We start from the raw sequence: 13,276 nt of genomic DNA, 5'->3' as shown, positions 1-13,276 counted from the left end.
TGGTCGTGGCACAAGATGTAGAGAGCTTGAGGGGACAATCTCTCAATAGGATAATGAGAGAGAAAGGGCAGAGGCACATGGTGACGCGCTAGGAATCGCCTTTTATAGGCAGAAGAGGGAGATCTGGAGACGGATACTGACGGGCGGCATTCGGTGCGTGTCAATGGAAGTGGCCATTAAAGAAGGAAAACGGAGACCTAGTGCCTGAACTGGTTCGTGGAATAGTGGAGATTAATTCTCATGTGTTAATGCGATGAGAATGAGTGGAGACCAGGGTTATCGAAGGGAGATCAACCAGCGAGCAATGGCGTTTGTTCCTGTACTGACGAGAAAGACGAGCACCCAGTCGGCCTGGCCAAAGCCGATTGGGGCCTCCCTGGGCGAGGCCGAGTGGGCCGAATCGACTTGGGCCAGGCCGATTAGCTCTAGTCGCCCTAACCCAAGCCGAGGGTGTATTATTTTAAAAAAATATCTAAAACATGTATTATTTTCAATAATGATTAAATAATTCGTATTATTTAAAAAAAATAGCAAGAAACCAGACACAATCGACACCCGCACTGAGCTCAAGTTTCTGTCTAATTTTAACATTGAGGATGAACCCTAGTTTTTAGAATGGGACGGGAGAAAAGGAGAAGGGAATGAATAATGAGGAAGAGGAAGGGAAGTTGAGGGGTTTTCTTGTCTAAACCAATTATTCCTTCCCTAAATCTGACGACGTAGCATTTTTCAGTCGTCACGTCATCAAAACCGCGTACAAAAACCGTTTAGATTGGTTTCAGAGGATGATTTGTTTGGTTTTGCGAAGTTCAGGAGATCAAGAGAAAGATAAACACTCGTGGGTGAAGCGGTCATAATCCCAGCGTCATCCCTTGCCGTTGCCGCCCTGCCGGCTCTTTGTCAGCCCCGAAACATTTCCCGTCCGCGTACCGTCTCCACTCCCCAGCGCTCGCCACTCGAAAACCCTCGTCCCAACCGCTTCCGGCACCCGACGGCGGCGGCAGCCATGGACACCCGGGTGCCGCCTGTCCCCATGGATCGTGCGATGGCGGACGAGCTCCGGCGCCGCGGGTGTGACCCGGAGAAAACGGAGCAGGTTTTCGCAAACGTGCTCTCCTACACCCACTACGCCCTCCCGGACCCGCCCGTCTCCGCCGCCGCCCGCTTCTTCGCCCTCCTCCCCCACGACAGTCTCGACCGCGTCAGCCGCCTCCCGGACGCGCTCCTCCGCAACATCGTCTCCCGCCTCCCCGTCGACGATGCCGCACGCACCGCCGCGCTCTCCCGTCGCTGGCTCGGGGTCTGGCGCTCCGCCCCGCTCGTCCTCGTCGACGCCGACCTCGTCCCCGCTGGCACCGCGGTCGCGCGCGCCGGTGCGCGGCGCGTCACCTCCGCCGTCTCCCGCATCCTCGCCGCGCACCCGGGGCCTTTCCGCTGCGTCCAGCTCACCAGCAGCTACATGGAGGATTTCCCAGGCCTTCTCACGCGATGGCTCCAGCAACTCGCCGTCAAGGGCATCCAGGAGCTCGTCCTCGTTAACCGCCCGTGGCCGCTCGACCTGGTTCTCCCCTCCACATTCTTCGGCATGGCCACCCTCACCCGCCTCTACCTCGGCCTCTGGAAGTTCCCCGACACCGCCGGTCTCCCGAGCGCCGCCTCCTTCCCCAACCTCCTCGAGCTAGGGCTTTGCTGCGTCTTCCTGGAGAGCCGGGACATGGACTTCATCCTCGACAGGAGCCCTGTGCTCGAGACCCTGTGCATCCAAGGGAATCTTTTTAAGATGCGCCTCCGCCTCATCAGCCACAGCCTCCGGTGCGTGCAGATCATCGGGTCCTTCTTTGAGGAAATTTCCGTGGTGGACGCCCCGCTCCTTGAGCGGCTGATCCATTCGGAAGCTTGGACCCCGGACGACAGCTGCACCAAAGTCAAAATTGGCCATGCCCCTAAGCTGCACTTGTTGGGTTACTTGGAGCTCGACCCAGGAAATCACGTCCTAGAGGTCGGCAACAACATCATCAAGGTGCCTGACTTCTCCATTTGTTCAATTTTGCATCGTGCCTAGACAATCAATGTGAATGTGTCATGTGTCTTCTCTTAATTGGGTGCATTGCAATTGCATTTGCAGGCTGGGACAAGGGCGAGCCCAAGCACCATGGTACCGAGTGTGAAAATCCTTGCTTTCGGGGTGCGCTTTGGAGTCCGTAATGATGTCAAGATGATCCCCAGTGTCCTCAGATGCTTTCCTAATGTTGAGACGCTCCATATCAAGGTGAAGCCCCTGACTGTTCTTTTGGCACTCTTTTGTATGTGCTAGCTTCATATTGCTAATTCCTATCAGTAGCTGATGAACTGCATTTGCACTGACTTAATGGAAATTTCAGTCTAAAGAAACTGATCAACCTACCGGCAAGCTCAATGTCAAGTTCTGGCATGATTCTGGTACCATCAATAGCATCCGGTCACGCATCAAGCTGCTGGTTTTCCATGATTTCCGAGGTGAGCGAAGTGAGCTTGCGTTCCTCAAGTTTTTCTTCGAGAGCGCGTTGGTGCTGAAGAAGGTGGTGATTGTGTTGGCCAATGACCATTTCACTTCAATGGATGACGTGCATTCCAAAGTGGCAAGTCTGCGGTCCATGAAACGGGCCACTGAAGGCTCCTCGGTGCTGGTTACTGGCTCTTCTGATCCTGATGAAGGTTACATTCGGAGCTTCAAGAGAGGATCTAATTTTTCTCTTCACGACCCTTTTGCGAACTACTGAAGTCACAGGTGCCTATATATTTCATCATGTGAAATTGCTCCGCTTGAGAATATTTTCAGTTTCTGAAGATTCACCCCCACTCTTGGTTCTGCTTCCACTTTGTTTAGAAAATGGGTTCTGCTACCATGGTTAGCTTAAGTGTCGAAGTTACTAGTACCACTGCTCATCCACTGGTAAACGCTGTTTCTGGTTGGCAATTATGGAGCACCTTATCTATGTGTTCATTTGATTTCGTTAGCTAGCTGTGATCTGATACAGTAGCGCTGCATTGCACAATGACTGCTGAACATGCGTGGCCTGATGCTTCTGGGAAGTAGTGATCTGATCAAAATCATGTTCTGCTTACTTTCTTGCTAATTACCTTTATATATTACATGGAATATTTGCTCCATCTGGCAGAGGATTTTGTGCTTGCAAATTGTGCGTTGGTGTCTTCTGATTGATTGCATAAATGTGCCTAGTTAATTATCATCACAGTTATTTATGGTATATCTGGTTTCTTCAGTTGTCCAATGTGAATCCTCCATCCATCGAGACGCAAGACATATATAGAGCCAACTGTTGCCATTGATGGTCTATCTGATTTCTTGAATTGTGAAATGTGAGTCCTGATCAAGCTAATTTGATTAGTTTCGCCATGAGAATGTGAATATGTGATGGTAACTTCAGCTGCATGGCTAAAAATGTACTCCGTGTTGTCGTGGCGATCATCCGATTATGACATACAGCATCCATGATCAATTATGCCTTAAAGGGTTTATGTTCCCCTTTTCTTGTTTATGTAATTATCTTAGTATGACATTTGGATTTGGTAACAAAATCTTCATCTTGCAAAAAAAAATCAAAAAACAAATCTTAGCGTCGTGTGCATCCCTCTGTTGCCAGCCATCCGATCCAAATCATGTGCATGAAATCAGTCCTGGCAATCTTGCGAAAACACTCCTGCCTTCAGCCCAAGTTAGCTTGTGAATTTGCCAATAGAATGAAAACGAGCCGAGGGCAACTCCGAAGCTCTGATCACCGGTGGCCAAAACCTCCTTGTGTGGTATGCTGCTGCCGATCACCATGGCGTCTACTGTGGTTAAGGATGGTGAATATACTTCAACGGAGACTGAGGAAACCTGCTTGCCCTCCTCCCTCCTGAGATTATGACATGACCCCAAGTCTTTTTTCTCGTCTAGCAGTTCGGAGACCAATCATTTTTGCCCTGCTCTGTTTCTTCAAAACCCTACCACTGCAGATCACAAACTTTACTTCACAACGATACAGGGAGCTTCAGATAACACAGCAAAAAAGAATTCAATCTCCATATACGCTGTACATGTGTGAGCATGTCATCCAAACGATTTGTCATGCAACTGCATGTGCAGCCTGGGAGCTCAATAGCTTGCACCGGGTCCTAGGCTCAGATATCAGGGAAGGGCATGTCCAGCTCAGTTGAGGTTATCATGTGGTTCTGCCACGACTTCCCTGCCTACGAAGCACCTTGTTGGTCATCTTCATTGTCGCTGACGGGGGGCATGGATGACTCCAAAAATCTCCTGCTGGTATAGTGGCATCGGATGCACTTGACTGTTCATTGATTGCTATCCACCTCACTGTCGACGGATGATGCTGGGGTGGATGGATCTTGTCCATGTTTCCTTTCCCCAGTTTTCACATTTTTCTCATTTCTTGATTTTTTTCCAATGCAAATGCAAATGGTTGAGCAATAAATTATTTTATACACCCAATTTGTTATGCGTAAACTACCTACAGTGGACGATGTTGTTCTTTTGAATCCTAGGGATTTTTGTAGTTTCTTGTTGTTTGTTGGTGACTAATTGTTTGTCAAAATCCATCCTCGTTTTCCTTTTGATGCCAAGATCTCGATGTGCGGTGCTAGTTAAAGGATCAAATTTCAAATCGAGATCTTGCTTTGTGCAGCTTTTCAGTTCATTAGGGTTTTATTCTTGTTACTGTTCTAAAGATCAGATGTCAGTTCATCAATTTATCTGTCCTTTTTCTTCGATATTGATCTTTGCTAGTGCTAAACAATGACCTCACAATTCCTGTGTCGATTGTGTATTTGTGTTTGTACTCATGCATTTGTGTTGTCAAACTTGTGGCTGTTCTTGATGTCCTTGCCAATTATCGAGATGAATAGGTGTAATTTATGACGAATCTATGCAAGCCTGTGATGAATGTATGGTTTTCTCCTAATCAAACCTGGTTAGATATTGCACTTGCACTGCTACTGATGCTACCAATATTGGTACTCCGTATTTGTATTTTCGATGTCGTTTCTAAGGTTAGTTAACAACTGCTCCGTGCATTGCAGTGGGAACATTTTTTTTAGGTAATGCAGCAGGAACTTTCAGGAAAACAGCTGTACATGTGAAAACCTGAAAGCCATGAAGTTATTTTGTATCATAATCTGGAACTTTTCTTCTCACTCGCTGCCGCCGCCTCTTTTCTCTCACTGTCGCCGTCTCTTTTCCCACATCGGCGCTACTTGTTAGGACCCTATTGCAACAACTGAAGAATACAAAAGTAAGAAGTAAGACGCAAGTGATGATGTGAGTTCACTGAACGAGAGGCTGTGATTCGATGCGGCAACCTAAGTTGTAATAGGCAGACCTAATAGCTTATAGCTCCACGTTCCCCGCAAAAAAAGAAAAAAAGCTTATAGCTCCACGTAATTTTCTCCTATTTACGTCATCCTTTGTCACTTGTTGCAGCTGTCTACCTTTCCTAGCTGCAATTCTCAAACCGATAACTCCGGGCATATATAATCCGAAGAGAAGCAATAATGAAGTAAGAAGGAAAACCACAAATTCGAGTAATTTAACTACTCTAGGTTCCTCCTCTTCAATTTATCCCGAAATCACTAACATCGCATCTTGTTGAATTTAAATCAACAAAAAAGAAAAGAAATGCAACGAACCGTGGTAGGTGGACCACACCGTTAACCATATGACAAGCCAGCGACGGAGCTACGAAGGAATTCATGGGCGGGCCAGGCTAAAGAAGAACATGAAAATTTTCTTTTCAAGCAAGGGCAAAAGGATCAGTTGTTACTTTCATAGGATCTTTTTCAACTCTACAATCCAATCAGTGCCATGTTATAAAATTGACAAATTGCAAACTACAGATTTAGAAGAAAAAAAAACATACTTCAATAGAGAAATTGGGGAAGAAGAGGGAGCGGGCAGTGGCAACCTGTGGGGCAAGCGCGGCAGAGAAGCAGCAGCCACGGAACGGCAGGTGCATGGCTGCGGGCGCGGCGAGGCGGCGGAGGGCAGTGGAGCGAGCAGCGGCGTCGTGCGGGGCACGCACGTGGCAGCGGCAGTAGGCTTGCGGGGCACAGCGAGGCGGCGCCGCGCGCAGACCAATGGAGCGAGCATCGACGATGTGCAGGACGGCCCTGCCGGCCGGCTTCCGTCCATTGTCCTCGAGGGCCAAGGCGCCCTAGCTACCGGCCATGTCCGGACGACCCAGGAAGGTAGCCGCGTAAAGGGGAGCACCGGAGCAGGCCGGGCAATGGGCATTGCTAGGCTGGGCCTTTGATTAGTAGTATAGACTTCTTTTTTTGCAAAATATCTGGGCGGGCCATGGCCTGGTTTGGCCTGTACATAGCTCTGCCGGTGTGACAAAACACTCATGTGTGCGCTCACAACGATCGTTGAAAACCAAGTGATCCCACTCTACATACGCCAACGACATATGACTCACATTGGGTTATAACTTTTACCAACATGTTGCAAATATGCAGTTTCCACGTGAGTAATACCGAAACAAGGAGTTACTCCACCAAAGAGCTATAATAAATTTCTAAATCTTTTTGTTCGAGAGAAAGAGAATGACCATCAATTGCAGCACCCGTTTTGTATACTCTATCGTATATCAATTCAAAGTTTTACCGTGTTAAAATGAGGTAGTACTGGCGAAAATGTCGTCTGAATTTAGACACGCGATAAATTATTCTAGATCGTAAATCGAATAATCGATCGTGTTTGTAAGATGAAATGAAATCGTGGCGGGATTCTTGGTCGTTCAGCTCGTGCCGACCTTGCTCCGTTCCGCCTCCGAGTCTCCGACATATAGGCCCCACCCCTAGCAAGGCACCTTCTTCTTCACCTGGTCCTCGCATACCCCATTCCCCTTTCTTTTCTGCCCGACCCGCTCACCTCGCCTAAGCTAGGGTTTTCTTCTCCAGCTCCACCTTCGAACGCGCGGCCGCGCGGGCAGCCATGGCGATGATGGCCCAGGCGGGCTTCAGCCTCACCCGTGTTATCCTCCTCGTCGGCACGGGCGTGGCCGGGTCCGTCGTCCTCCGCAACGGCCGTCTCTCCGAGATCCTCGGCGAGCTGCAGGTGCGTCGCGTGGGGCACCAGCTCGCAGCTGCTCCTGCCCCCTTTGAAGCCCCGATCCGGTCCTGATCCTTGGAGAGGGACGGAGGGAGGTCGTTTGCTTCGGATGATTGGTTTTGATGATACTTGTCGCGTGGCCTTGCAGGAGTTGCTGGAGAAGGGTGGGAACGGGAAGGGAGGAGGTGGGGGTGTGGACCTCGGCATCAACAACGCGCTCAACGAGGTATGCGTGTGATCTCCCTTCCTTGGCTGTGATCACCTATTAGCTAAGAGTTTGTTCTGATTCAGCGTGGGTGTACTTTGTGACACATAGGCTTCCGTAAGAGCCTGCACTTCAAAATTGCAAACATGTGAACTGCGTGATGCAAATACTGTATCTAGTTCGATGCCAGGCCCAGATCAGCTGGTAGTACCGACTTGTAGTTCAAATTTCAAATTGCCAGGCCCAGATCAGTTGCTACCCCTGTGATGGATGTTTTGATATCTTGGATGGGATGACCGTGACTGTGATATTCATAGCATGGCTTCTATGCAAAATTTATGGTAGCTATTTGCTAAGTATTGTTCTGAATCCAGCATGAAGCATGCGAGTTGATGCCTTGTTGCAAATAGTCCAATACACTTGATCCATTTCAAAAAGAGATAAGCAAATATAAACATGGGATGCATGTGTGGAAATTAGTGTGTCCGGTTTCATGAATATGTCCATGTCAGTTGCTCTGCATGCTACGGTTTGATTGGCAGAAACATTACACAACAATTTCACTGAAATCCGGAGCAGTTGTAGTGACAAATTTGGTAGATCCTAAGACCGAGGAACACATTTCTCTTTGATGGTTATCCCTATTTAGTAACGTGGCATTTTCATTCCTTTTTCCTATTTATTTTTTGTCTGCTGTACTATAGATGCCTTGTGCTAAACATTCATTATTCCGAGATAGAAAAAACTTCATCTGAACTTGCAATGGCTCAATTTAAAATGCTCCTATGAACGTTGGATTATGGATGTTCCTGTGTACTAAACTTGAGACGCATTTGAAATGTGTATATTTCAACTTTTTACCTTGATATAGATATATCTTATTACCGTAAAACAAGTCAGTCTTAGTTGAGACTTGATGTCTAAAACTGTTTAAATGATAGTTCAGTTGTTTCTAGCACGAGTGATGAATTTATATTGTACTCCCTCTGATCCTAAATTCATGACTCAAATTTGCCCAAATATGGATGTATCTATTCTTAAAAAGCGTCTAGATACATGTAATATTTCGACAACAATTTAGGATCGGAGGGAGTAGTGTTATAGTGGTATGCTGGGTTGACAATTGGATCAATTAGAATGAAGCATCATTGAGTATTTTGGAAGTGCATCAATATTAACTATTAAGAGATACCATAAGCCACAAGTATGCAATCTGTGATAGGATGAAACGAGGCAGTTTAGCACAGGAAGATTAATGCAACTTCATAGTACTGCATGTGGCATTTAAACTATTCCAATACATTCAACTACAAATGTAATCCTTGAAAGTTGTTACAACCATCATTTCTTCTCATCTTTGAGCATGTATGTTGTTTATCTTCATAAGCATGTTACTCAATTTTGTCATCCTGAACTTACATGCTGGTCGTTCCAGGTACGCCTCCTAACTATGCAGGTGCGAGAGCTAGGTTCTCAACGTTCCATAACTGTTCTCAATGGAGGTTCTGGACAAGCAGGTTTGCCTGAGTACTTTTTTATTTTCTAAAATGTTAAATGATAAATTGTCAAATTTGATGTCTTTGACTGGGGTAGTCTGTATTAGATAAGAGGGATTTCTAGCAACTAGTGAACCAGCCTATGCTATGCTACTGTAGGTTATTCCAGCACAATTACCTAGCTATTGCGTGACCTGCGGCAAAACACATTTTTACTGCATTATATGATGATATATTCTTCCTAGTGACATTTTTCTTAATCTTTTGCAGGGGTATCAGGCCTGATAGTACCTGCAGCAACTGTTGGAGCACTGGGTTATGGTTACATGTGGTGGAAAGTATGTTTCTTTCCATCATGGTTTTTATATTCCTGTCATGCTGCCAATATCTTTAGCTGCCAAAATCCTAGGATCTATCTCTTTTTCTATAATTTGTACCATCATAATTTCTTTTAGCCATGACTGCAATCTGATTTACCCACACACACACACACACACAGTTCTCTTGAAGAAAAAAATCATTTTTGAAGTGCTGTTCTTCTCCAGGGCATCTCCTTTGCGGACCTAATGTATGTGACCAAGCAAAACATGGCAAACGTTGTTTCTAGTATGACTAAGCATCTGGAGCAAGTTCAGAGCTCTCTTGCTGTAAGTAACAATGGTGCCTCTAGTTTCCTTTTCCATTCTTCTTGAGAATAAACAGTTAGATCTAGCTAGTTATTGAATTACTGTTTCCTTGTCTTTCTAATATGCTAGTGCACTGCTAGGATGTTGAGATTTGTAATTCCTATTTCTTTTCAAAACAAGTTCTGTCATAAATAAATTCCCATGCAGAAGTTTAGTCATGACTCTAACTGGTTAGCTCACTGTTGTGTTGATAATGTTTTCTTGTTGCCTACAGAAAGGTAGTTGTTGACCACAGTTGCCTCTAAGGTTAAACTAACTATTTTTCACGTATAGATGTACAGTTGCTTGACTGGTTGCAGTCCTTATTTCTTAACCGTTTGCACCGGCAATCTGACTTTTGCTTGATGGTTAAAATGATGTTGGTTTGAGGCTATAGAAGATGTACTCCTAATTTTCTTACAAATTCTTGGCTGTGCATTTGTGCCACTTGGTTTGATTGTCATATTGGATTTCGTATTTGTTATACAACTTAGGAGATTCTCTAATAGCTAAACCACTTTCTTGATTATGCAGGCTGCTAAAAAGCATTTGACACAGCGCATTGAGAAGTTGGATGATAAGTTGGATCAGCAGAAGGCGCTTTCTGGGCAAATAAAAGATGATGTACTTTCTCCTTAGCACCTTCATATGAGTCTCCATATCTACATTTCTTCAAAGTGCATATGAATTCATTAGGTTGAATCTATATATTCTAATAAGAGGCAAAATTTATTCTTTATTAATTCTGTTATACTGAACTAGACTAGTAGTACTTAAAGTGCATGGAGAGTGCACTCATGGTGCATATTGTTTTTAGATATATAAACTTCTTTTATTCAGGTTACTGGTGCACGACTGAAGCTTGAAAATATAGGTTCAGAAATTAAGAACATCAAAGAATTGGTCTGGGGTCTGGTAAGTGCATTTCTGCTTTACCTGACAGACTTTTTTTTTGAGGAAAATACCTGTCAGTCTTTCACATGGAGAAGTGGAGAACATGATACGATTGCTGTTCTTAAGTTGCTTGCATTAAAGCCCTCTTGCTCTTGTAGGACGAGAAGATGGATTCAATGGAAGCCAAACAGGTGGATATTCGCTTAGAAATGTTTCTGTTGTTATTTGAGTATTTTTAGTTTGCATTGTTTACTCTTAACAACACAGTGAGGAGTCATGTGTCTGAAAATCCAGAAAGATTGCCGCTCGTATTTTACACTGCTGAGTGATTATGTGATAAAAGTTGTCTCTTGAGTTGCACATAACCCTTAAATCCCAGTCACAGTTTGTGTAGAAATCAGCTGGGTGAAGTTTGCTACGAAGCCCCGAAAGATATTATATGCATGACACATCGTGTGATTTTCGAGTTCGCACAATTACTGGAATGACATGCATGCCCTTCCTCTTCCAAATTTACCTATATAATATTGTTAGCTCCTTGCACTTCAGTTTTTTCTTATCGTGACTAATGATATTCTGCCAACAGAATTTTTCATGCGCCGGTGTGATGTACCTCTGCCAATTCATAGAGCAAAGTGGTGGGAAGCTCCCAGAACGCCTGGTATGAACCTAGCATAACGTATTGTAGAATTCTTACTTCTGACATGCACTATCTGCAGTTACTTTTCATGTTCTGACCAACACATGCCATAGTGCGTTCACATACCCTTTTGGTTGTGATTGATGAATTGCATTTGAATGTATTTTCTAGAAAAAGTTAACAAATAGGTAGAATTGAATTGGTATCGTTTTGTTATAGTTTATATTTTAAGATAATTTACATGTTGGTAATACCTGCAGTGCGTTCTGTTAAAGTAGTATTTATGTTACTCCCTCCGATCCATAATAAGTGTCGTCCATTTAGTACAACATTTGTAGTTAGTACAAAATGGGCGACACTTTTTATGGATCGGAGGGAGTACTAATATTTGATGTGCTGTAGGCTTCTCAAATTGTTTGTCCATTTCATAAGCATTCTCCTTTGATTTTTACAGGAGGGCTTAAAACCGTCTGGGAAGCGTTTTAATGGCTTACAGGTTAGTTAGTCATCATACTTCTTTATATTGTAAGATATTTATATTGTACTGGTCAGAATTGAAAATTAATGTCTCTTGTCAATATCTTGGAGAAGTATCCAGCTTTTCTTTACCCTAAACAAAGTTAGTAACAAAGATCATGCATTTTATAAAAAGCAACAACAACCACAAGTCTGCGACGATAAGCTGGAGTCCAATGTAATTCGGCTAAGGTTCCTGGTTCTGTGTTCTATGAGCTGTTCAAAGTTGTCTTACTGTTACAGTGGATACTTGTTACTTTTCAGGGGTTGCAACTGGCCATAGAGTCAGGGGATTATAGTGGCTTCGCCAATGATGCTTCTGCTGAGAAGCTAAGCAGGTCTGAGGATTGAGCCTCCTTTATTTCTGGACATATGAACTGAAACAATGATCAAATAATGAAGTAAAACTGGTGCGTTCTTTTGCAGGTCCACGTCGGTGAAGTCTGTCAGTTAAATTTCCTCAGGGTAAGCGAGAGACATCCATCCAGATTCTTTGCTCCATAGAAACGTTGTAAAGGGAAATCCTTACTGGTTAAAATGTAAAGAGCTCCAGCCTTTTTGTTATATTTGCTAGCAGGAAGTGCTGTTTGTTAAATTTGAATGTGTGCGATACTAAGAGCAGGAAATTTTTAGACCAGACGCTATTCTGGCATCACTTGTGCCATTGGGTTTCTTTTTGGCAACACTTTAGCCGTAAATAAACGGACGACCCTTTGGTAATTGTTGGGTTTTGTAACGACTTTAAAAACAATTACCCTTTGCTGTTTATTTCTCCTTTTTGAGTGTGCCGGAAGCAAAAAATAGTGGTACTTGTGGTAGTCCTCTGCGCTTCTGCCAAAGGCTGAAGCTAGACGTCGGCTCTAATGGAAACCAAGTCTTTCGTGGTTCAAAAACGTGGAATCTCGTCTCAATCATCATTTGTCAGGACTTTTTGGGTTAAGTTCTTTAGCTTGGACATGGCATTTAATTCGTGTTGCTATTCCCGCATCCGGGGGGAGTACGTTCGATGGAATAATTTCTTAGATGTATTACCCTATCTCCAGGAGTTGGGGCCTCTTTTGACGGGCCAATGGAATCTTTATGCCCAAAATCCTGATGCTTTCGGCCGGCAGATCCATGAATTTTTTGCGGCAGTGGCCCCCAGGCAACGTTTTTGCCAATACTGTCTATTGACAAAACTAATCTGACGGAAAGCCTAAAAGGAGACATGTGGATTTTCTGCCAATGGCATTAGCGGAACGCATTGTAGCACGCACTGTAGCGGTACACGTGTAGTGGTTGTGCATTTGTGTAGAAAAGCGTTTTTGCTCCCATCCCGCCAATGCTATTAGAGGAAAGCTCTTTCTGTCAATGCCATTGGTGGAAAGGCTTTCCGCCAGGCTACTTTTGCAATTCGTTTTGAAGGGGGCCAAATTTATCAAAAAAGTTAGCCGGGGGGCTAGTGCTGCAAAAAATTCCAGATCCGTTACCGGCTACCATCAGCCGGCTCGACAGACGTAGAATCAACAATCAGCAATTTGAGTAAAATTATGAATATGTCACCGCTACTACGAGGGCTTGTTCATTTGTTGATTCCCTGAGCTAGAATTTAGAAAACCTCGGTTCATCCTGGCCGGGATGGGACTAAAGGAACGGGGCCTGATCGAGAAAAATTAAGAGAAATTTGTTGGATGACATCGTTATTTTGTGGCCTTTACCAAAACATATCGCTGGAATGTGTCTTGACAGTATCATTATAATTTTATGGACATT

At 44.5% G+C, this 13,276-nt stretch overlaps 2 protein-coding genes across 4 annotated transcripts; both read left to right on the top strand.

Moving 5' to 3' along the window:
* The first annotated feature begins 887 nt into the window (after window positions 1–887).
* LOC100836147 (F-box/FBD/LRR-repeat protein At5g22660) lies at window positions 888–3,539 on the top strand. 3 transcript variants are annotated; one of them, XM_010233338.3, is made up of 4 exons: window positions 888–2,020; window positions 2,126–2,269; window positions 2,382–2,767; window positions 3,265–3,539. In XM_010233338.3, the coding sequence occupies exons 1-3, from the start codon at window positions 1,007–1,009 to the stop codon at window positions 2,757–2,759; spliced, it is 1,536 nt and encodes a 511-aa protein (XP_010231640.1). In that variant the 5' UTR covers window positions 888–1,006; the 3' UTR covers window positions 2,760–2,767; window positions 3,265–3,539. The 3 variants fall into 3 exon arrangements, with proteins under 3 accessions (XP_010231640.1, XP_024314760.1, XP_003568795.1); XM_024458992.1 differs by lacking the exon at window positions 3,265–3,539 and adding an exon at window positions 2,867–3,177; XM_003568747.3 differs by lacking the exon at window positions 3,265–3,539 and having other exon boundaries at window positions 2,382–3,150.
* A 3,348-nt stretch (window positions 3,540–6,887) lies between these two features.
* Window positions 6,888–12,298, top strand: LOC100835843. Its single transcript, XM_003568746.4, has 12 exons — window positions 6,888–7,114; window positions 7,257–7,334; window positions 8,749–8,830; window positions 9,080–9,147; window positions 9,355–9,456; window positions 10,009–10,098; window positions 10,315–10,389; window positions 10,527–10,559; window positions 10,955–11,029; window positions 11,463–11,504; window positions 11,789–11,862; window positions 11,951–12,298. Exons 1-12 carry the CDS (start codon window positions 6,992–6,994, stop codon window positions 11,976–11,978), a joined length of 870 nt encoding a protein of 289 aa, XP_003568794.1. The 5' UTR covers window positions 6,888–6,991; the 3' UTR covers window positions 11,979–12,298.
* The last annotated feature ends 978 nt before the right edge of the window (window positions 12,299–13,276 follow it).

The sequence above is a fragment of the Brachypodium distachyon genome, chromosome 2 (genome assembly GCF_000005505.3).
Source record: "Brachypodium distachyon strain Bd21 chromosome 2, Brachypodium_distachyon_v3.0, whole genome shotgun sequence".
Taxonomy (NCBI): domain Eukaryota; kingdom Viridiplantae; phylum Streptophyta; class Magnoliopsida; order Poales; family Poaceae; genus Brachypodium; species Brachypodium distachyon.
The sequence above is the reverse complement of the archived record's forward strand: the minus strand, read 5'-3'. Positions and strand labels throughout refer to the sequence as shown.